The sequence below is a fragment of the Humulus lupulus genome, chromosome 9, assembly GCF_963169125.1.
Source record: "Humulus lupulus chromosome 9, drHumLupu1.1, whole genome shotgun sequence".
NCBI classification, from domain to species: Eukaryota; Viridiplantae; Streptophyta; class Magnoliopsida; order Rosales; family Cannabaceae; genus Humulus; species Humulus lupulus.
Genome location: NC_084801.1, coordinates 126,939,734 through 126,964,733, shown reverse-complemented (window position 1 = coordinate 126,964,733; position 25,000 = coordinate 126,939,734). Strand labels below are relative to the sequence as shown.

The 25,000-nt window shown below is 37.5% G+C and overlaps 1 protein-coding gene across 1 annotated transcript; it reads left to right on the top strand.

Annotated features, from left to right (window-relative positions):
- The first annotated feature begins 4,752 nt into the window (after positions 1-4,752).
- Positions 4,753-22,393, top strand: LOC133802376 (splicing factor U2af large subunit A-like). Its single transcript, XM_062240679.1, has 18 exons — positions 4,753-4,919; positions 5,201-5,331; positions 5,458-5,583; positions 5,775-5,842; positions 6,412-6,482; positions 6,583-6,624; positions 6,715-6,774; positions 7,093-7,153; positions 7,285-7,397; positions 19,260-19,375; positions 19,461-19,559; positions 19,786-19,861; positions 20,058-20,146; positions 20,768-20,834; positions 20,911-21,009; positions 21,224-21,305; positions 21,886-21,953; positions 22,126-22,393. Exons 1-18 carry the CDS (start codon positions 4,869-4,871, stop codon positions 22,261-22,263), a joined length of 1,557 nt encoding a protein of 518 aa, XP_062096663.1. The 5' UTR covers positions 4,753-4,868; the 3' UTR covers positions 22,264-22,393.
- Positions 22,394-25,000: the final 2,607 nt, after the last annotated feature.

Below are 25,000 nucleotides of genomic sequence, written 5' to 3'. Positions count from 1 at the left end.
AAATATTTGATTGTTTCCATCTTTAACACAAGCTGCATATAGTGTACCTCCACATTTCATCTTTAAAAATGTTCCATCTACCACTATAACTGGTCTATAGTGTTTCCAGCCATCCAATGAAGCCCCAAAAGCAAAAAACATATATTTAAACCTATAAAATTTAAAAAAAACAACCAATTCCTAGAAATGTAAGGCATGGATTGTGAACAGTAAAGCCTTGAATATAGGAATGCAAAGCATAAATATTATTCATACCTGTTTTCTTCATATTTATCTACTCTTGTGATAGTTCCTGGGTTGGCCAACTTTAGCATATACAAGTATGAAGATAACAATGCATAACTTTCCTCATTTGACCCTCTAACATTATCAACTGCAAGTTCTTTTGCTCTCCATGCTTTATTGTACGTTACACCTACCCCATGTTCATCTATCATGTCTCGTATTATTTGCCTTGGTCGGTAGGTTAAACCTAGGTCACGAAACTTCTCTTTGAAGTAACTACTGATGACTTTTGCACTTGCTTGTCCATTCTCAAAATTTATGTGATTTAAGGAGCATGTGTGCTGTTTATGGTACTTGATAACTCGAAAGTAGTCTGATAGTTTTGTGCTTCTTGCACGTATATACCAGCCACAATTGTCATCTATGCATTTTGCCCAAAATGCCTCTGAACATGATTTTTCAATCCTATACTGAAAGTGTTTCTTGATGGCGATTTTCGCAAGTGTATATTTTAGATCAGTCTTATTCTTGAAAATATAATTGACTCTTATGTCTTCAATCTCCATATTTGGCAATACACGCAGAGGTGATTGAGCTTCTTTCCCGTGTTCTGTAATTTTGTGGGATTCTTGTGTTGAGGCGCTCTTTATCTTACTAGTGCTTGCAGTAATCGTATTGTGGTCTGTGATAGTCAAACTGTGATTTGTTGCATTGCTTGCTAAAGCAGTTGGAATGCTATCTTCTCTTGGCAAAGAAGGGCTTGGTTTCTCTATTCTACTTCAACGATGAGAGGACATTTTTTCAACTCTTCCATAGTCTTGTTCAAGTTTAGATAGACTTATAAATTGTCATCACTTTCTATCTTCATTCCTTTGCTTGTATCCATTTTTGCATCAAAAAGCAAATTTGTTGAAATCAAATTTTCATTCAATCTGAGCTCTTTGTATATATTTTCTACCAATTCCACGTACTTAATATCTTATTCCACCATCAATATTTTGAATTCATGATCAACATATTTGTTGTTTGCATTCCATCTTCCGTTAAAAACTACAAACAATATTATTTTGTCCATTTCCTGCAATAAAAAATAACACAACCAAGTGAGCTTATTCCTTGATCTTAGATAGAATTTTTTTTTAAAAAAATCAATACAATATACTTTTTGCATTAACTCCACTCAACTTAAGGCAAACACATTTTTGCAAAACTAGGTCTCAATAATATTTGTGACTCAATAAGAAGAATTAAAGTAATGCAAAAGATGTTTAGCATGAAGATATTAATGTTATTTTATAACAAAATTTAAACCACAAACATTTAATGGATAAAAATTTAAACCAATAGTTTTATAATTTAAACCATTGGACTTAAAATTTAAACTTCTATACTTAAAATTTAAACCACAAATCTTTAATGTTTTCAAATTTAAACTTGTAAGTTTTAAAGTTAATTTAGTAGCCTTAATTTTTAAACCACTTCATGCTTAAAATTTAAAACTATAGCACTTAAACTATAAGGCTTAAAATTTAAATCATGCCTCTTTAAAACTTAAAATAAATTATTACAAATTTAAATAACAAGATTTAAATTTTAAACCATTAGGCTTAAATAGCTTAAAATTTAAACCATAATCCTCGATATTTAAACTACTAGCCTTAAAAATAAAACCAAAACACTTTAATGTCTTAAAATTTAAACCACTAGATTTAAAAGTTAAACCACGAGCATTAAATTTTAAACTACCATGCTTAAAATTTAAACTATAACACTTTCCCCGTAACATCTAAAATCTAAACCAAAATTCATAAATATTTAAAGCACAAGGCTTAAAATTTAAACTTCTAGGCGTTAGTGTCTTAAAATTTAAACCACAAGACATAAAATTTAAACTACAAGGCTTAAAATTTAAACCAATACTATTAAAAATTAAACTATTAGTCTTAAAATTTAAACTACTATGCTTAAAATTTAAACAACTAGGCTTAAAACTTAAAATGTAATATTGAATGATTAAAAGGTAAACCACAAGCAAAACAAGAATTCAATATATTAATTAATATAAATAAAATAAATCAAAAGAATTGTAACTCAGTGGATGTCAAGCAATCAATTCAACTTAACCTAGTTTTTACTAGGAGTACATATTATGCTTTTACTCAAGAAAATTTATCTTGAAGATTGGTAATAGATTTCATAATATATCAAGGAGTAAGACAATGAGGTAATACACTTTATTCTTAATGTTAAGATGATTGAAACCCAACTTTATCTCTATTAATTTAGCATGTCTTTAGTTGTCAATTGGCTTTGTGAATTGCAATATCATCTTTAGTTTCTATGAGTTATTTCAACAAACACTTAATGCTTTTCAATATCATTTGCAGAAAGTTGCACTATGTATAATGAAATTCATGTGTCGAAACCTGCGGCTAAAAATTCATGAGCACTATCTAGTGTTATGTGATAGGTTTATAGATATCTTTCTGCTTTCCCATATGAGCTATTTGATCATTGTGAGGCCATTAAAACTGCATGGGCTCCTTATTACACCATTCACAAGGCTGAGTTTACTTTTTTCACTAGATGTAAGAGAGTTAATACAATGCTATACAATATAACTTATCTTTTTTGACAGATTCTGGAGGTCTACTAGATCAATATTCATCAGCTGGTAATGATTGCACTATAATGATGATGTTTCTTTAAAGTAGAACAAATATTTCAATACTATCAATCCTCTAAAATGTCTCACACATCATGTCTCCAATTTCTTCCAAGTTCTTAACGTTCAGTTTTCAACTAAATTAAAGAAACCCAACTCAAACTAGGGACTCGAGAGACCATTATATTCACACCAAGAATCAATTCCATGAAGTGGAGGTATTTAAAGCAAGATGTGTGAGCCCAATTACGACAAAGATTGTGTTTTATTGCTATGTGCATATAAGAACAATGAAGGATGGTTGACAAACTATTTTCAATTTTCATAAACAAAAGAGTCATTTTCGCACTCATATCTTACCAGAAGGTCCAAAAGATTCAGAAAACGCTCCCTATCTTCTAAATTGATATATAAACCAGTGATCAGAGTACCAATTTTTGCAAAGTTACTACAGAGAAGAATAATGATACCAGAAATGACCAGCACACATGTCAAACATCATAGAGGTTTAAGAATTCATTACAGTAGATCCAATTCCAAAATAAAGAGCCAAATATAGCATTGAAATAAGAACATATAAATCCAAAAGTCATAAAAACAAAGATCAACGAACATAGTGGCCAACACTTAGCTATACTTTCTTCCAAATGCTCCATTGTTTGACTTTGAAGTAGAATTCACTTGAAGAACACACACTCAAAATAATAGTAGACGAGTAATCATTATATTCCACATTACTAGTTTACATAGAGACATTTTATCAAACACCTAGCAATATAAATTTATGAAAATGAAGAAAAACTCACCATGATAATGATAATGATCCCAGTGGCAGTGGCACACAGATGATTCTTCTATGTAGGGAGGTGTAGTGACAATAGCATAGATAACAATTCAAAAATTTGAAGAACTCACCAATTGGATGACAAAGTTAGGGTGTCAATGGCATAGGCACACATGGTATCAGTGACAAGGCTGTGGTGGAGGCGTGGTGGAGCTGTGGTGGTCGTAGAAGGTTGGAGGCTGGGTTTGAGTCGATCGTGGTGGTGTAGAAGGTTAGAGAGAATGGTAAGCGGTGGATACTATTTTTAGAAGAGAACCATATAGTCAATGGTATTTTTGGAAGTGTTGTGATAAAAATGGGTAGAATTAAATTAAATATATTTATAGGGTAATTTTAGTTAAGTACTCATTAAACTGGCTAGTTTTCAACTTATCCTGGAAGGAAATATTGAGAAATGTCATTATAAATATGGGTATAAATTAATTAAATATGTTTTGTGGCTGTTTTTAGTTAATTAACATGAAATGTGGGTAGTTATCAAGTTATTCCATTTTTTTTATTAATATATGAAAAGATAACATTTAATTTATTTTGGCAGATAGAGTTATTATTGATCGACTAAACTAGAGAGAGAGTTTGAGCAAATAGGTTGAGATTGTAATTGCTAACTTGAACCCAATTTAATATTGCCACTTGAAAAAAAAAAAGATAAATTATGAGTAAAAAAAAACTAAACAATTGGTGGGTTGGCTCTCAATTTTGGGTTGATTATAGTTTGAAGACTACCACTATAACATTTAGAAAAATACCACAAAGCTAAGAGAACGTGTAAGAAAATACCAATATAACACACTTGTTATACTATTTGAAGACAAATCTGTTTATGTACTTTAGGTTTTCATAATCGGTCGATCAATGACTAAATGAATATACGCCGAAGGAGATTCATTCTTGAAAAGGACAAAATATGGACCCAACCATTTATAACAATACCATAAATTAATATTTACAAAAATACCATTTGGTAATGGGCTGGGCCTGAGCTCGTCTAAACAGAGCACAGAGAGACAAGACAAGCGCTCGCTAATACAACCAAAGATTTCTACGCAAAAAAATCTGATATAAAATTTTCCAGTCTTCTCAGCTTCACTCTAATCCCAAAATCTTTTGTTAGGGTTTCAAATTTCACCTACAATGTCGGATAATGATGGCAGTGGTGATGACTACGCTACTTTTCGGAGCAAAGTACGTTTTCATATATCTCAATTTGCATTTCAAATTAGGTTTATTTTTATTTTTATTTTTTTAGTCGTAAAGTTGTTAAATTCTTACACTGTCTGTCTGGAATGTCATTTTTATAGTGATTGAATTCAAGTAAATGACTGTGAAAGCCATTAAATTTTGAGTATTTTTCGTTTGATTGTGTGGGCTTTGATGCAGTGAAGAAATTAGCGCTTTTGCCATTTATTATCATGGGGGTTTTATGGTTATGTATTTGGGGACTGATTATTGTCTAATTTTCTTAGCGTAATTCTAATGGTTCAAGCCACGAGAGGTCCATGAATAGGGACTATAAGGATAGAAGTGCAAGGGGGGGTGACAGAGGAAGGGGCGGTCGTAATGACTATGACCGTCGTCATAGCCGAGATCATGACAGGTTTATCTTATGTTCCTTAATTTTAATGGAATGTTTATCAACTCATACTAAATGAGCTATGTAAACGTGTGAGAATTTTTGTGAAATTATGAATATTTATTTGGGTATTGTATGTTTTCTTCGCAGGAGACGGGATTATGATCTAGGTAGAGATAGGGATAGAGATAGAGATAGAAGGCCTAGGCATAGAGAGCGTTCACGCTCAAAGGAAAGATCTAGATCGCCCTCTTCTTCACGTTCCCGTTCTAAAAGGTGATGATTCAACTAGTTCAACCTAATTTTCAATGGTCATATTGATTTACTCGATCCCAATTATATTCTTTAGGATTTTCAGTTTATGTTGCCACTGTTAGTCTGTAATCTACTAATGTTCCACTGGAACATTAGTTGTGTTGGTTCCAGCTTCTGCTGACCTGACTTTTGAAAATGTATGTATTCTTCAGCAAGCGGGGTAGTTTCTTTGATGTGGCGCCACCTTCTGTGAACATGCTGCCTGGTGCTGACATGCCAGGTATGGTTCTAGCTCGTAAAGTTATTATTCAATTGACATGTTAATAATTCTAGTTCGTGTCCTTAAAGAATTTGTAGTATTTTATGTTGCAATAATTGTGTAGTCTCTTGATACTTTAGTGTTTCTGCTTGAAAACTATTTTTATAATGGTTTACTATGGGAACTGAGAGCCATTGTTCTGTTGTTTGGCTGTTGTGTGTGTTTTTTGTTTGTGATTTTGTTGATGGTTTGGGTAAGAAGGCAATGTTGGGTTGGCGTGACCACGTAGCCTTTATGTCCATCGACGAATGCATCAGTTAGCTGGATCTTGTTCGCCTTCAACCTCTACAGTTTCCATTTGGTAGACTTACTAATAATTCCCTAGCATCTGAAGTGATGGAACTTATTTCTTACTGTATTATTTGATGGTATATTATAGGTTTCTCTTTTCAGTTTCGTTGTAAATGAAATAGGTAAGTCTAGGCTATTAAATGTATTATCTCTTAACATTGGCTGGGATGTGTTTTACTTTTTGAATGATTTTAACAATCATTCTGAATTGTACCTCTTCCTTTTTATTAACAACACAGGGCAGCTGCTGGCTGTTCCTCAGACAACACCTGGAGTGGTGCAAAACATGTTACCTTTTGGAACAACACAAGTCTGTATCTTTCATTGACATCATTATCTATGGTTATTATGCTCTTGCTTTTCATTTGTATTCTGGTTTGGTGATGCCATTTGCCTTTAATATGTTTCAGCTTTCTCTTCCCATGATGCCAGCCCAGGCCATGACTCAGCAGGTAGATTTATAAATACCATATGTTTTGTATATATACATATTTAATGATTACTATCTATGACTCACATTTGTTATCTTTCTTCTCTTATAGGCTACAAGGCATGCTCGCCGAGTATATGTTGGTGGACTTCCTCCCTTGGCAAATGAGCAGGTTTTTCTTTGAGTTCCTTTTCTAATCTTTAGGTTGTAAAGGATCAGTGTTTCGCCTGTTTTTTTAATATAAGTATCACTTGAATTATTCTTATTTTGCTTTCTATGTTAATTGTACATTCAGCTGTGTGCAAGGCCAATAACTTATGCCAGTTGTTGTATCTCCATATATGGTGTTACTAATCAATGAATATAGCTTGTATGTTGCTGTTTAATTACAACTGGTTGCTTATAATTGTAAAATTTGTAATTTAAGTCACTTGGTATTTCTCTTCCTCAACCCATTTAGAAGAAATATGTTTTGCACTATTTTGAACAGACTATTGCAACATTCTTTAGTGGTGTCATGGCTGCAATTGGAGGAAACTCCTGTGGCTCAGGTAATTACAAATCTTGCCATTGAGGTGTACAACAAGCATTATTTTATAGTCCGTCATTTTGAATCTAATATGTAGCTTATTTATTTCTCATATGATGTTTAGTATGTGTTTTATGGCATTTGCTTGTGCAGGCGATGCAGTCGTTAATGTCTACATCAATCATGAGAAGAAGTTTGCATTTGTGGAGATGAGAACTGTTGAAGAAGCAAGTAATGCAATGGCATTGGATGGGATCATATTTGAGGCATGTTTCTTAATACTTTTAGCTTAACTATGGGTTTTTGATTTCTTTATATATGTGCGGAGATGAGAACTGTTGAAGCAAGTCATGCAATGAAATTGGATGGGATCATGTTTGAGGCACATTAATTGATACTATGATATTCTTTGCTGAACTTTTGTTTTGCATCTTTTCTTAAATACACACACATACACAATATGAGTTTGTATATGCTTTGGGAGATCACATGTTTGAAGGGAATAAACTACGAGGAAAGATGCAAAATAAATAAGAGGCACATTTGTACAAATTACACGTTCATCCCATATGTCTGTCAAAAGCTAAATGGATCAACCGATCAAGTATGTCTGCCAGACTTAATTATGCATCCTATTGTTGGATTTGTTTGTTTCCCAATTTCTACACTTCAAGAATCACGTAGCCATGGTCTTATGTGGATGTCAAAAATCCACAAGGAAAAATATATGATCCCATGTTGAAATAAGTAAGGGTCTGAGAACATGGAAGAATTGACCCAACAAGCAACGTGTGGATGCCAAAAAATTCCCACCCTTAAAAGGACTCTCATTACATGTCCCCCAAGGCATCAGATAAGCATAGGAAACAAAAAAGTACAATTCGACACCAAGCGCACCTTGTGCGAGGTCACCTGACTCCTTACTCCTAGTATCATGCTCCATGGACAAGCCAACTCGCATCAAGGACAAGCCAACATAACCTATATATATTTATAAGTTCGGTCGGTTTCAGTTCAAATCGGTCGGTCCACACGGATTTTTCAAACCGACCGAACAGTGGCGGTTTACACCGTTAACGGTTTTTTTGGTGTTCGGTTTAATTGGTTTTGGTTTTTTCGGTATTCGGAAGGTCGGTGTACTCGGTTTTTTCGATTTTTTGAATTTTATGCTCAGTCCTAGAAGCCGCACCACGAAGGGTTCTAAACCACAAATTGCGGTGCGGTGTAGGCGGTTTGTGCAGTGCGGGCGATTTTATGAACACCCCTACTTGGAGGGCCCTCACGCCAGGAAGGAGCCTCGCGCTTGGAAGGGTGCCTCGCACTAGGGGCGTCTCGCGCAGGGGGACTGCGGGGCAATAGTCTTGCGAAGTGATACCATCGCCTCACGCAGGGGCGTCATGTCTCACAACATACGCTGCAGGCCTCGTTGAAGAGGCTTTATCTCCCTCCCTAAGATAAGCGCCATCAAGATAAGTGCCACCAATAGGACACCTTCCTTGTGGGTCTCACAAGATGTAGAGTCAGAGACCTCTTGAACATGCATTCGAGGAAGGTTAGAGAAGACCTTACAACGAATCAGTATTAAGTTAGAATAGGTGGGAACAACGAAGCGTGTCATCCATGATAACATATAAGGATTTCAATACTTGAAGCTCATAGGAACAATGTATCTTGGGAGGGTGAGAACCTACATATGACTCAGAGCTCCTACAGGTACAGAATGCACCTACAGACCAAGAGGAAGTAGGGCATGGACACAATGTCCATGTCAGGCAAGTTGTGGTAGTACAAGAATAGTATATAGTAGGGACTCCCTAAGCAAGCCTATGAGGTTCGTACCTGACAAGTAGTGGAGGTACGACATAGTACCATGGCAGGAGTACTTTTGCAGACCCCTGACATATACAGGAGTTGACCACCACTCTAACACCACTACCACTTGTAGCCTGGATATGCAACTCCTTGTTTCTTCAGGACCACAATGTACCAAGAGTCATTAGAGCTTCCCCATAAATAGATCCTCACCATTAGGCCAAGGAGTTGGAAAATTCATTGTATACTCAAGCTATTAAGCAATATACAAATTTTTACTCTATTGTTGATCTACTCTTATCTTTCCTCAAGTCTTCTAAGTTCTCACTTAGTTATTTTCTTACTGAGCTTTGAGTTTTCCGACCTAACATAGTTGATGAGTTCTCACTGTCAACAGTTTGGTGCTGTCTGTGGGAAGAACAACTAACAAACAGTAGTTCTTCTATTAATCAGCAAGAAAACATGCCAAGGTGTTCAAAAGGCCTACAAGAACACCAAGAAGGGGAGGTTCACCTAGACGGAATCCAGCTAAGGGCGTCCATGAGGGATCCTCCCCCGCCGATGAATGGAGGTGCGGCGGATCTGCCCAGAGACAATGGCGAAGAGGAAGAAGTATCATCCCCTGCCATTCATCCTACACCGGACCCTGTAGCACATACCACCTCTCCAACAAAGGGTTGTACAACTCATCCTCCGCCATGACCACCGGTGGCCCCAAGTCCAAACCATCAAGACCCGAGTCCTTCCAAACAAAGACATGGTAAATGCCCACGAGTACTCACAGTGAGTTCAAGTTCCTAATCTCATCGCTACGAAGAGGAAATATGTGACATGCACTTGAAAAACCAAAGCTTGCAGACCGCCGTGGAGAACATGCAAGAGGTACCCAACGACCTGTTACACGAAAACTCTGATGCTCCACTCTCTAATCATAAAGAGAGGGAACATGCACGTGGAGAAACCACCATGCCCGTGGGCGATGGAAAAACACAAGTCTCCACTAGTCATACTCCTCGCCTAGGACGCAAGGAAGATTCTACACGAACGGAGCAACTTGGCGCGAACCCCACCTACGAGAGGTGCGAACCCAAGACAACCTCCAAAAGAGCTTCACCCAACATGAGTGATAAACTTAACCAGAGAGAGTCCGAGGTGAAAACCACACCCCTGCAGCTCTCTTGATGGATACAACCAAAGTAAGGGTTCACTCTAAGAACCCACGGGACTCCTTAAACAAAAAGATGAAGGAATTAAACACTAAAGTGCAAAGCCCTTGAAGCAAGATTATCGCTGCACCTGGGGGGGCACATTGATGACAAAGAATTTGACCGTGAGTCGCCCTTCACAAGGGAGATCCAGGTTGAGCTACTCCCCACCAGCTTCAAAGAGCCTCGCATGACTCCGTATGAGGGCACTACGGACTCAAAATATCACTTAGACACCTGATGAAGTTATGGGGGGTCAACAGTAGAGCAAGGTGCCATTGCTTTGTCGTTACACTCAAAGAAGCGACATACAAGTGGTTCAAAAGGTTAAGGCCAGGAACAATGAGGTCATGGTAGCAGTTTTCTAGTGAATTTAGCAACACCACGCGGTTCGTGACTATGTTATGTCGAGTACCAGTCTCGCTAACATAAAACAAGGCGAGAGTGAAGGCCTGAAGAGCTATATCCACATATTCAATATAGAAGCAACTGAGATGAGAAGTACGACTAAAGCGGTGCTCAAGAGGGCAATCACAGCAGGAGTTCGTCCTGGAAGGAAGTTATGGGATAACATGCTCAAGAGGGAGATTACAAACTTAGACGACTTCTTCGAAAGAGCCCAAAAGTATATACGTGTGGAAGAGGGCCATAAGAACTTGCATGTTGAGGGAATCAAACCTTCCTCCAATCACCCTTCTACCAATATGTCTGAAGATTCTGCGTAGAAGAGATCGTTGTGATAGAGTAGTCCTTGATCAAGTTGAAGATTGGAAATGGTCTACAAAAAGGCTTCAAGGAAGAACCTAGTGGGATTCATCAAGGATAACCTTTGATAAGACCCCCTTTATCTCAGTCGCTTAGGAACTAAAGAAGTCATTGCAATTGGCCCCCATAAAGATCCAAAGAGGTCGCCAAGCTGACTCCAGGGATCTGGAATTGTCAAAAGCATATCGGAGAGAACGAAAAACAAAGTGCTTGGCAAGATAGATCCCATCAACAACTTAGTAGATATTAGACTCGACCTCAACAGGAACCTAGCCGTGTGCAAAATAGGTGTCTAGCCTCGCAAGCCTCAACGACACCCAACCTTGTGCAAAATAGGTGTCCAACTGCACGAGCCTCAACAGGCACCTAGCCATGTGCAAAATAGGTGCCTAGCCTCGTGAGCCTCAAAAGGCGCCTAGCCAAGTGCAAAGCAGGTGCCCAACCTTGTGAGATATGTGTAAAAGTACTTATAATATATATATATGTGTGTGTGAGCGGTGAACCTTATAAGACAACATTTGAATCTATAAGGACTAGCTTCCCTTGTAGAATCTAAGAAAGTCAAAAAGTCCCTCAAAAGTGATATTTTCACAAACACACCCATCCTGCAAAGGGACCATGTCGCAGAAGACACAAGGGGAGCCCGAAGAGATACTTATGTCTAGATCGACTGAGTCGCCTTACCAAGGGATAACCTTGAAAATACGTGCTTGCGAGGTTTCACAAGTATCATCTTCCTATAAGGGTCCTAACCCAAGAGGATTTCACCTCAAAGACCAAAAAAGGTCTTCATAACAATCCTAAGTCAGCCAAGGTCACCTAGTTCAAAAGGGATCTCAAAGAATACGCTTGTGAAAAGGATCTCAAAGAAGACGTTTGCAAAAAGGGTTTCGAAGAAGATGCCTGCAAAAATAGTACTATGCATAATGACGAGAAAGACGATTCTCGCATAAAATAAAATGCGCACAAAAATATATAAAAAAGGATATCGAGAACCTAAAGGGTCAACATATCCTTACAAATAGTCAAGTTGCACCAACAGATACGAATCACACGGAGTAGAGAGATCCCAAAGGAAACCATTTCAAAATAAAGCTATTGACACTATGACCATGAGGACTTGCACAAGTTCCTCACAAAAAAAGAAAAAGAAAAAAGAACGGTTTCTCAAAGTCCCAGACCATGGAAAACAAGTCTTCTCAAAGTCCCATGTTAAAAAAAAAAATGAGCTTCTCAAAGTCTCACACCAATGAAAGAAAGAGAAAGGGATTTACACTTCCCTTATACTTGTGTGAACATATTAAATTATCTTGTGAACTGATACATCTAAAAGAGTTGCGAGATAAGAGGTCCTTGTGTTGTAGGCTCTTGGCAAAATGCGCCTGCAATGCGAGGCCGCAATTCAGTAGCCTCCAAATGGAAAGCGCTCGCAATGCGAGGGCGCAATTCAGTAGCCTTCAAATGGAATGCGCTCGCAATGCGAGATGCTCTGGCAAAATGCGCCTGCAATGTAAGACCGCAATTCAGTAGCCTTCAAATGGAATGCGCCTGCAATGTGAGGCCGCAATTCAGTAGCCTTCAAATGGAATGCGCCCGCAATGTGAGATACCCTCGCTATGCGAGGCCGCAATTCAGTAGTGTAACGCCCTGAATAGCCAAGACCACTACACTGTGTACTTATAAAGGTGCAGGACTTACTAATTAAGTCATTTAGTGAAAAACGTGATACAAAAACCACTAATGAACTAGAGTTAAAAGGTTTTGGTCTCAAAAGAGTACATTTCATATAACTTAACATTTTTACACATGGGATCCTTAAAAGGAACAGCATTCAAAATTCAGTTTACAAAATTTTCGAAGTTTAAACAACCATTAGCCACTCTAAGGCAAAACAGACGTTTCTGGCTCCCCTGTTTCTGTCTCCCTCTTAACCGTGGCGGCTGAGCAGCTGATCATGTACATTCTTCTCTCAGAGCTCTCCGAATTAGGGTTGATCAAGTTTGCCCTTGCTTTTACCTGCACCACGAAGCACCCGTGAGCCAAGGCCCAACAAGAAAACATATCATATTACATAAGAAGCAATAATAACATTTGGATAACCCTTTAAGCATGTTCATACACCTAACATACCACAGTAATCACAAAGCATGAAGATTCAACCAAAGAATCAGCTAATCATCACCCAGCTATACAGCATAACAATCCACTAATTAATAATAGCAAATAAATCACATAATAATCGGGGTCGACACCTTAGGATGCACCCTCTGTTTACCCCACTAACTTCGGCCTGCTTAAACCAAGCTTAGTGCATAATAAGCTGTTCTCAACTACCAGTGGCCGAGCCGCGCCCTGTGCGCTAGTGTAAACTTCGGCATTCTTAGGCCGTTGGTTTACTGTTTACATGGCATAATACCATCATTTCAAAGCATACAAAATAGGGAACCCTTAGTCCCATTATAAATCCACAACCAAGTGCAGTTTTCTTACCTGACTATGAGCGATGCCTCTTGAGCACGATCTGATCCCCGAGCCCTAGCTTAGTACCTAGTCACAACCTAGATAAGGGATGCCATCAATAATCGTAAAAGGGCTTCTAGATAAAGTTCTAGTCTCCGGATGATTGAATTGCACCAAACACGGTAGTAGACTCAATCCCGAGCACCCTAGGTAAAATTCCCATGCTTAAAGTCCCAAAATCCCTTAAGGGTCGCAGCTCAAGCCACCCATGCCGTGGCATAGCCCCCAAACAAATCCCATCTAGGCTCAGAACCAGACACGGCCCGCGGCCCTACTCAGACCATGCCGCGGTCCGCCCTCCATCTCCGGCATCCATCAGCTTCAGAGGGCCACGACTCACCAAGAACTATGCCGCCGCGACCCGACCCCTTCGAACCCAGAAAAACCACCATTTTTTACTCCTAAATCTCACTCAAAACTATCCCAATTCCACAACTCAATTATCCCAAAACTTCTCACATGATTCTAGTAACACAACCCAGCTGAAACCTAGTCTAGAAACTCATTAAAATCTCATTTCAATCTTTGAAACTCACATACTCAAAAACAACAAAACCAGTCATGCAAACTAAGAATTTAAACTCTAAATTACGAATTGAAGCTTACCTTCTTTGATGAACCAACTTCCTTAACAAATTATGAGCTAAAACCCAAGCTTTCATGCCTCAATTCTGCCCTTCAACACCAGAGTTCATAAACACTTCAGAACCCAGCTATAACATAGAATTTTAATCACCATGTATCAAGCTTATATCTTATCTTAGTTCTTGACTGAGTCCCTAGTTGAACACTGGACTAATCCTTCCAAACTCCAGCCCAATCCACTGAATTTCCAAGCTAAAATCCTCAAGTTCTAGTAGTTTTTCTTTGAGAGATAAAGGGAGAAAGAGGGAGGGTCGGTTCCCTATGTTTTACTGTGTTCTGAGTCTTTTTACTTAGTCTATCCTTAGATAATTAGGTTAATCCCAAGGCTCGGGTACCGGAAACGTCCCCGAGGGCAAAATGGTAAAATTTCCCAGTATTCCCACCTAGACTTCCTAACCTCAAATATATCTCAAATTATTTATTTCCACAACCCGATAATCTAAATAACCTTCCAATCTTTAAAATACCCCTTAATTTGCCTAAAGTCAAGTATTAAGCCCCGTTGTGACTTTCCTGCTACCTAGCTCCCTAGGATCGCCTCAAGTCGCATGTTGCAGGTTCACCACATAATAATGTGGTTCTCACAAATATATCATATAATCACATTAACATTTACATAACCTTACAAGCATGTTTATCATATAATCATGCATTAAATCATTAAACTCACAAATAAACTAATTATGCCCTCGGGGTACACTAATTAAGGCTCTTAAGCCATATTAGTGATTTTGGGTCGTTACAAGTAGCCTTCAAATGGAATGCGCGTGCAATGCGAGATGCTCCCGCAATGCGAGGCCACAATGCGATGCCCTTGTGTATTCACCTCCTAGCTTAGATGTGCTCGCATTCCAAGGACGCAATGCAAGTCAACTTATGAATATCTCGATGCTCCCGCAATGCAATGCTCTTGTGTATTCACCTCCTAACGTAGATGCGCTCACATCGCGAGATCGCAATGCAAGTCAACTTATGGATATCTTTTTAGTAATATCCATCTCACAAAACGAGAGACATCTCAACTCATACTTTACCAAGTGTGAACGATGCAAGTCAACTTACAAGTAGTTAAGTTGCACCAAGAGACACGAATCACACGCAGTAAAGAGGTCCCAAAGGGAACTATTTCAAAATAAAGTTATTGGCACTGTGACCATGAGGACTTGCACAAGTTCCTCACAAAAAAAAAAAGAGAACAAAGAACGACTTCTCATAGTCTCAGACCAAGGAAAACAAGGCTTTTGAAAGTCCCATACTAAAGAAAAAAGTGGGCTTCTTAAAGTCTCACACTAATGAGAGAAAGAGAAAGGGATTTACACTTCCCTTATACTTGTGTGAACATATAAAATTATCTTGTTAACTGGTACATCGGAAAGAGTTGTAAGATAAGAGGTCCTTCTGTTGTAGGCTCTTGGTAAAATGCGCTCGCAATGCGATGCCGCAATTCAGTAGCCTTCAAATGGAATGCGCCTGCAATGTGAGGCTGCAATTCAGTAGCCTTCAAATGGAATGCGCCTGCAATGCGAGATGCCCTCGCTATGGGAGGCCACAATTCAGTAGCCTTTAAATGGAATGCGCCTGTAATCCGAGATGCCCTCGCTATGTGAGATGGTCCCGCAATGCGAGGCCACAATGCGATGCCCTTGTGTATTGACCTCCTAACTTAGATGCCCCCGCATTGCAAGGACACAATGCAAGTCAACTTATGGATATCCCGATGCTCCCGCAATGCGAGGCCGCAATGTGATGTCCTTGTGTATTCACCTCCTAACTTAGATGCGCCCGCATCACGAGGTCGCAACGCAAGTCAACTTGTGAATATCTCTTTAGTAATATCCATCTCACAAAACGAGAGGCATCTCAACTCATACTTTATCAAGTGTGAACAATGGAAATCTTCCCTCGACCTTGGCTCCCAATTGAGTTCGCTTCCTGCCTTAGACATTCCTTATAGCATCACCAAGTAAAGATGTCCAAAATGAATAGCTCAAGTCGACAAAGAGACGAGACACCTCACACCTTGCGAGAGGGTCTCGCATAGCAAGGGCACCCTCCCTTAACAAGGTCTCCTTCGACCTTCTAACTCAATTGGGCTCAACTTCTTCATTGGACATCTATCTAAATGCCACCTTGCAGACATAAATGAAGAATGAAGTCACAGAGACACAAAATGAAGCTAAGAGGCTCGCACAACGAGAGGGCCCTTGCATGGCGAGACCAACTATAGCCTAGTGCTTCTAAACATTCTTGTCTAAGTGTTTAACGTGCCCCTAAGCCTCATATAAGCCTTATCCTTGAAAGGGAGGTCGATGAAGGGATGAAGCACGAAGAGGAGGCAAGCCTCACCATGTGAGAGGGTCTTACTGTGCGAGACCATCCCGCATAGCGAGGTCTTCATCACCCAATAATGTTGAATGACATCCTTTGCTGCCTTATATGCCTCCAAGCATAATGCAAGTATTGCATTCATGAAAAAAGTGACAAGCAAAGGCCCTTCACGTGTTGACGGATGGAAGTTGAAGACTCGAAGGCACAAAGGAAGGTCACCCTCGGCTCAATGCTCCCAAATGACTTTGTTTGTGGCCTCGGATGTCCATGCTTAGTTCTTTTCACCCAGCACTCGATCATACCCTCCAGAGCGTGTTCTCGAGTGCCATACGCTTCATCTATGCCTAGTAATCCCTTGAGGTCTCATGAGACAATAACACCATGCCATGATGCTCGACAACTCCCTCATGGAGGTAATGCATGCTTGAATATAGATTAGCTGTCTTTCCACTCACGCGATCGTGACAGCCTGGAGTATGCTACCATTGTCACTAGCATCACGAACTTCGTTGATGAGTTCTCACTATCAACAACTTGGTTTACAAGAAGGCACACAACACTACCACTAGAGCATAGTAAGTGTAGCATCATAATAAGTCTACAAGGACGCCTAAAGACCTCCTCATAGACTGGGGGCTAGTGCAGATGCCCAAAATCCACAAGGAAAAATATATGATCCTGTGTTGAAATAAGTAAGGGTCAGAGAACATGGAAGAATTGACCCAACAAGCAACGTGTGGACGCCAAAAAATTCCCACTCTTAAAGGACTTTCATTACATTTCCCCCAAGGCATCAGATACGCATAGGAAACAAAGAGTACAATCCGGCACCAAGCACACCCCGCGCGAGGTCACCTGACACCTTACTCCTAGTATCATGCTCTATGGACAAGCCAACTCGCATCAAGGAAAAGTAGCACCAAAGGAGGTGGTCTCTCGCGGGGATTGTGGCCTCGCGTCAAAGGGGCGCCTCGCCTGGAGGGGCCTTGTACCTGGAAGGGTGCCTCACACCAGAGGCGTCTCGCGCATGGGGACCGCGAGGCAATGATCTTGCAAAGTGAGACCCTCGCCTCACGCAGGGGCATCGTGTCTCAAAACATACGTCGCAGGCCTCGTTGTAGAGGCCTTATCTCCCTCCCTAAGATAAGTGCTACCAACGGGACACCTCCTTCCCTGTGGGTCTCTCAAGATGCAGAGTTAGGGACCTCTTGAACATGCATTCGAGGAAGGTTAGAGAAGACCTCACAACGATTCAATATTAAATCAGAAGAGGTGGGAACAACGAAGCGTGTCATCCATGATAACATATAAGGATTCCATTACTTGAAGCTCATAGGAACAATGTATCTTGGGAGGGTGAGAACCTACGTATGACTCAAAGAGCTCATACAGGTACGGAATGCACCTACAGGCCAAGAGGAGGTAGAGTACGGACACAATGTCCACGCCAGACAAGTTGTGGCAGTACATGGTAAGGACTCCCCAAGCACTCCTATGAGGTTCGTTCCCGACAAGTAGTGCTTTTGCAGACCCCTGACACATACGGGAGCCGACCACTCCAACACCACTACCACCGGCAGCTTGGATATGCAGGTCCTTGTCTCTTCGGGACCACAATGTACCAAGAGCCATTAGAGCTCCCCTATAAATAGATCCTCACCCCTCTGGCTAAGGGGTTGGAAAATTCATTGTATTGAGCTATTAAGCAATATACGAATTTTTAGTCCATTGTTGATCTGCACTTATCTTTCCTCAAGTCTATTATAAGTTCTTAGTTATTTTCTTACTAAGTTTTAAGTTTTCCGACCTAACATAGTTGACGAGTTCTCATCGTCAACATCTTATCTTACCTGTGTCATATTCTATTTATTGGGTAAAGGTACATGAAGAATCCAAGTAACCTATTAATCTATAATCAGTTTTGTTTCTCTTATATCAAACATTTTTGATTCTCAAGATGCAAAATATGGTTTTGAAAGAAGAGAAGGTGAGGTTGTCCATGCTTACATTATAATTGTCGTGTATAGGCCTGCCTGCCTGATAAATGGGTTTGATTTTTTGATAGTGTACTCAAAGTGTGATTTTCAGTAGATCATAATCTAATGTGCAGAAGAAAATATTTAGGGGGCCAAAGTGCTGAAGTACATTGTATATGGATTTTTGTGTGTATGGGAGTGTTAAGTTGCTTGATCTTCTTTATTGTTATTGCACTGTATAGATCATTTACAATAAATATTTTATTTCATGCACTTCCAGTTATGTTGCAATGTTTTAACTTTCAAATACGGAGACTTTTGTGCTATGCTTGGTTTTGTTTGTTTGTATATTAGAGATAAGCTTAATAAACACATATTTTTACATAGATTTTTATATTGTCATAAACATTGTTCGTTCCAATTGATCTAATGGCCAAAATTAAAACACATGTTAAAAATGAAATAGTTTTTTTCAGTATTTTTATTGCAGCTGTTAGATCTACCTAATCTAACAATGTTTATCACGGTGTAAGAACGCATGTCTGTGAAACCTGTTCCATTTTTGGGATTATCATAATCAGAAGAATTATGTAAATAAGTGAATATAACCGGATGAGGCACTCTTGAATTGAGAAACAAATGATTTTCTCCAGACAGGACAGAATGAAACTCCTTTCTTGTACTAATATAGTAGTAGTGAAGAACTTTAGAGAGGTGTGGTTGGTTCTTGACCAATGGAAAGAAAGCATGTGACCGGTGTGGTTGGTTCTTGACCAATGGAAAGCATGTGACCCGAGAAAATGCCGATTGCGGCTAGACTCCAATGTACTATGGATGTCTCAATGATTGACACATTTTTCCTTTTATTTATTTATAGGGGGTTGCTGTAAGGGTGCGGAGGCCAACAGACTATAATCCTGCATTAGCTGCAACACTTGGTCCTAGCCAACCTAGTCCTCACCTTAACTTGGCTGCTGTCGGACTCATTCCAGGGTAAGTTGGTTTTGTAGTTTTTTTAATATTGGATTGATCTTTATGCAAGTCTACTGGTCACTGATTTCTGTTATTTGGTTGACAGTGCAATCACTGGAGCAGAGGGACCTGAACGTGTTTTCGTTGGTGGGCTCCCATATTACTTCACTGAAGAGCAGATAAAAGAATTATTGGAGTCTTTTGGGTGAGGGCAGTTCCTACTTACGAACCATATTCTTGACTTGTTCTTCATATTATTGTCTTTCTACTATTTTAATGCCTGATGCTTTATGCTTGTTTTTGTTGTTTTCTTTGTTTCTTTTTGATGAAATAAATTAAACAAGGAAGAAGATATCTGCACTCATAGATCTCACGTTTGTGTGAGACAAACTGTTAGTACTTCATCTAAGATTTCAACTCTTACAATGCAGACCTCTCCGCGGTTTCGACCTTGTTAAGGATAAAGACACTGGAAACTCTAAAGGATATGGTTTTTGTGTTTATCAGGTGAATAGTCAAAGTTTAGATGGAAACATAAGGTTTCATCTTGGAGCGCTCTAACCTTACTACTGATGCTCGTTTTTATGTGACTAAATATGATTGATTATAAGGCCGTTTTATTTTCTTCATTTATGCACATATTGCTTTCTAACTCCAGAGTATCTTTCTGAAATCTGATTTGTTGACATTCAAACAAGTTCAGGATCCAGCAGTGACAGACATTGCTTGTGCTTCTCTTAATGGATTGAAGATGGGGGATAAAACTCTAACTGTTCGACGTGCTACTATGAGGTTTGTGTTCTTGATGAAATAGTCTTGCCACATGCAACAGATGGACAATATTACGAATTATTCAAACTGCCACTTTCGTTCTTTGTTTGCTTATTAATTTCTTTTACAATTTACTACAGCAGACTTTATTTATTATCGATTCCACTTTTTCTAGTATAATATTCATACACAGAACATTGCTGGAGAGATTTTCTGTACAGATTCTGTTAGAGGTTCTTTTCACTGTTAAAATATTAACTATTACTCAAAATGAAGTTTTCCCCGCGAAAACTTTTCTTTTTTTGGGCGTCTTTTTTCATTGGATTTATACATTATTATGTAATTGCAAGATTTGATATTTTATTTGAATTATTTGAGTTCATATATGCATACTGTATTCGTTTATCTAATTATGACAAAAAGGGCATATGATAGAATGATTGGTGACAGATCTTATCAAAGTTTTGAGTTTTAGGGCAGAGTTTTAATTTTTTTATATTAAATTATATTTGGTTACAGAAATATCATCTTTATGATGTTATTTCCTTTAGACTGTAGTTAGGCATTGTTGTTGATAAATAATTGTGTTGGTATATCCCAATACTGACTTGCATGAAATATTTGTTGAATGTTCTTTTGTAGCGCTGGGCAGTCCAAATCAGAACAGGATAATATTTTGGCTCAGGCACAACAGCATATAGCTATTCAGGTCACACTTATCTTTGCCTCTTGTGTGCTTTTTAGTCTTGTCACCAATATGGTGGACTCAAAGTTTTCAGTTACAGAAAATGGCACTGCAAGCTGGTGGTGTAAGACTTCCTGGAAGCGGGATGGCCTTCGCAGGAAATGGAGACAGTCCAACTAAGATTTTATGTCTTACCGAGGTACTTTTAGATTTCAATACAATGTATCGGTGCAAGTAAATGTAAAAACACAAAGTTCAATAATTACAATTTAACAGTTATGCACTGTGCTTGTACTGGTGTTAGATCATTCATCTTGATTTTCATGAGCCTTTCCCCTTCATACCCTAGTTAGTAGTAAGTGAAAATGGTCTGATTACTGATTCTTGGTGTACACTTGTTCCATTCCATTCAGGCAATTAGTGCTGATCAACTGGCGAACGATGAAGAATATGATGAAATTTTAGAGGATATGAAGGATGAATGCAGCAAATTTGGTATATTTTTATTATTGATATGTGTATATATATATATTATGTTTTATAGGCTGACACTCCAGAAAAGAAACTTGATAGATGCACACACGATTATATCTAAGCAAATTCTTTGTTACTTATCTTGAATGTAATTCTGTAAATATCACTTTTATGGCTTCAATTGTAAATACTATGATTTTTTTATTTTATTTTGTTAGTAGTCAACACAATTCGAGGAATGACACAAGAACTTATTTTTAGTTTAGCACATTGATGCTAAGTTCATTGCTACTGTAGATATGTATACATAATAAAATATGAGTTTTTCGATAAAACAACTGTTGGACCATACTGTTGTTTGAATCTCTGTGACACCAACATAAAATGTATGTATTGTGTACATCTGTATATGTATGTATAAATCATGTATTCATGATTGTGGCTACTAGTGGATCTACAACAGAGAATTTTAATTGATGCGCATCTTACTTTTTTTATTACTACATTGATATACTCTCATACAAAAGTGGGGTTTCACAAAAATTCCTGTCTATAACTTCATTGTCTTGAGACTTTTTTCTGAACGGATTGAATTGGTCAGGAATTGTGGTGAATGTCATTATTCCTCGCCCGGATCAGAGCGGAGAGCCAACCTCAGGTGTTGGGAAGGTATGTACTATGTAGTGTGAACTACTTGTCGCTTTTACCTGAATCATTTACAATATTTTTCGGAGCTCAATGATATTGTAGAACTTCTCTGAAATTGAAAGTGAAATCTGGCTTGACTCTTGTGTTTTTCGGTGTGGGGGGTTTCGGCATCGTGTCATGGCTTCACGTGCAGGTGTTCTTGGAATACACTGATACCACAGGTTGTGCCAATGCCAGGAATGTACTGAATGGAAGAAAATTTGGGGGCAATATTGTGAACGCTGTTTATTATCCAGAAGACAGATATTATAGCAGGGACTTTAGTGCCTAAGAATAATATTAGGTATGCTTTTACCATATTTTTGTTGTTTGTGTATTATTGGGGAATTTTTACAGTCAGTGAAAATAGTTAAATGTGACAAGAATAGAAGATGGTATAATATTAGACATGCTTTTTGAAATTGTTGGTTTTTCTAGTTGGGATGTTTTTTTCACAGTCAATGGAAATAGTTAAATGTTAAAAGAAAGGGAACTCTCTCTCTCTCTCACAAATGACTAAGTGAACTTGGATTGGAACCAATATGTTGTCCTCATTGCAAGGCATCTAGTAAACTGTTATGAGTAATACAAAAGCACTCAAACTTTGCACAAATTATATGGCGCTAATTTCAACAATTATTGTTTCAAAGTGGATTTTGAAAATGGGGCTACTGCTTTGATGATATCAATAATGAAGAAAATATTTATTGTATGTAAATATTTGTTATTTCATAAAAGAGTATTGTTATGGGGCACCGATGAAGCCGATATTAATTTACGCTGATCACATCAAAGTGGTGTTAAAAGAACATCACAGTATTAATGAGATTTACTCAACATAAGATATAAGGATTAGCTTTTTGAGAGTTAAATATCACCCTTTATTGCTTGCATGACTTGAAACTTGACTTCTGTAGATCTAAGCAAAGAATATATATATATATATATGTATACATACATATATTAATTAAGCATTAGTGTGTTTGGTACGACTAAGTAAATCCTTCAATAATCATTCAAAGCTTTAAAAACTTGAACCCATTTGATAAGAAAAATGCTTTGTTGATTGAATTGAAGTAGATTTGGCAGGAATAATAATTTCAAGATAAAGATATTGGATTGCAAATTTCAAAACTTCAATTAACATTCTTTAATTGTAATGTAATAAATTACACATCACATTAAATTATATTAAAAATCAAAATTGCTCATCTATTTAGATTAACTCTCTATTTTCTTTCCTACAAACCAAGCCAACTGAAGTGATGAGCTACTCACCAAATTAAGTAATTTTTAAGATTCTACAGAGGATGAAACTTGAAAGTTGAGACAAACACTCTGATACATACATTCACAATATACTTCATGTTTTAATTATTATTTATCCATCCTCAAAACTATTATCAAGTACACTAATTACAACTAAATATTAAGAAAATCATTTTCTTGGAATAATTATAGCAATTTTTTATTATATTTATATTCTCAAATTGATATAAAAATATAAAATTCGACAACATAATAAATCAATTGAGATTTTAATCATCAAATTAGTGTAAGAATAATGTTATACATCACTTGCAGTGTTAAGTACTACACGTTATATAACTAGGTTACATAACAATAAAATATTATATAGACTCTAGAAGTATGGCGCTTGACATATATGTGGGCATCCTGCTAGGTATCAACACCAGATTTAATACAAGTATGAGACTTACGTAAAAATTTAATATATCCACGAGACGCATTTATATTAATGTGTGAAGTCTAACACCATATGAAGTTAACTATGCTCTTAAGTCGATTTAAATATTTTGCTAAATTTGACACAAAAATTGTACAAATGTTATAGATGACATAATATTTGACATTGTACTCCATTGCAAAAGAGTATTGCTAAGGAATACCAGTTGATACGTCGTCTTCGAAGTGGTTATATTTAATAATTTTAAATTAGTATGTGGAACTCAATATTATATTTAATCAATCACAAAATATTGCATCAAGTGGTGTTGGACACAATATGATACATATTAGCAACATTCAATGTAAATAACATTTTAAGATGTGAATTGATATAAAAAAAGTAAATATTATTAACCATTTACTGAAAAAAATATTTTTTATTCTTTAATGGTAATGTTGTAATTATAAAAGTATTTATTGATGTATCAAATTTAGCACATACTATATTTTGTCACATAACTTTTAGTATATGCTAAATTTGACAAAAATTTTAGTACATTATTAGAGTATTTTTTTTATGGGATAATTGTGGCTAAACTCCCTATGTAGTTTTGTTAACTCTATGAAATTATTTTTCATTACTTTTTCAAAAGATTTTGATTAGTTTAGTGTGTATTAGGTTTATTTTCTTTAAGTTTTATTGTCAATAGTTAATTTGATTTGTTAATAGTTAATTTGATGTTTATGATGGAAAATCTTATGAAATATATGAAGTTTGAGGTTAATCTAAAATTTCACGTTAAAATATTGTATTAATCGTTTCGTTTTGCACAAAGCTAGAACTTCAACCCTAATTTTGAATATGACCCAAGGATTTTTTTTGTAAAAAACTTTTGAAATAAGAGTTGGATCTCTTTCTCAGCTTTCTAGATCATGTTGAATCGCTTAATTTGGAGTTTGGATGAGAAAGTTATGCAAATTTTACTAAGCAAAGTCGAATAAGGAAATTTACTTTGGGCAGGAAGCTTTGCACGCTAGCGTGAAATTTTCACGTCCCAGCATGATGTCACGACTTAAAATTATTTAAAGGCTTTTTAATAGAGATGGAAATTTTTCCCATGGGGATGGGATCCCGCGAGGACCTGCCCCTAATTGGGCGGGGATTTCCCGCCTAAACGGGTAATGGGGTGGGTATGGAAGTCATTTTCTATCCCTTAAACGGGGCGGGAATGAGGATAACATTCCCACCCCAACATGGCCCCATTTAATTTTTTTATTTATTTTATAATATATTTTTATTTATTTTACATGTTTCTTTATGTGATTGTGTAGCATATTAG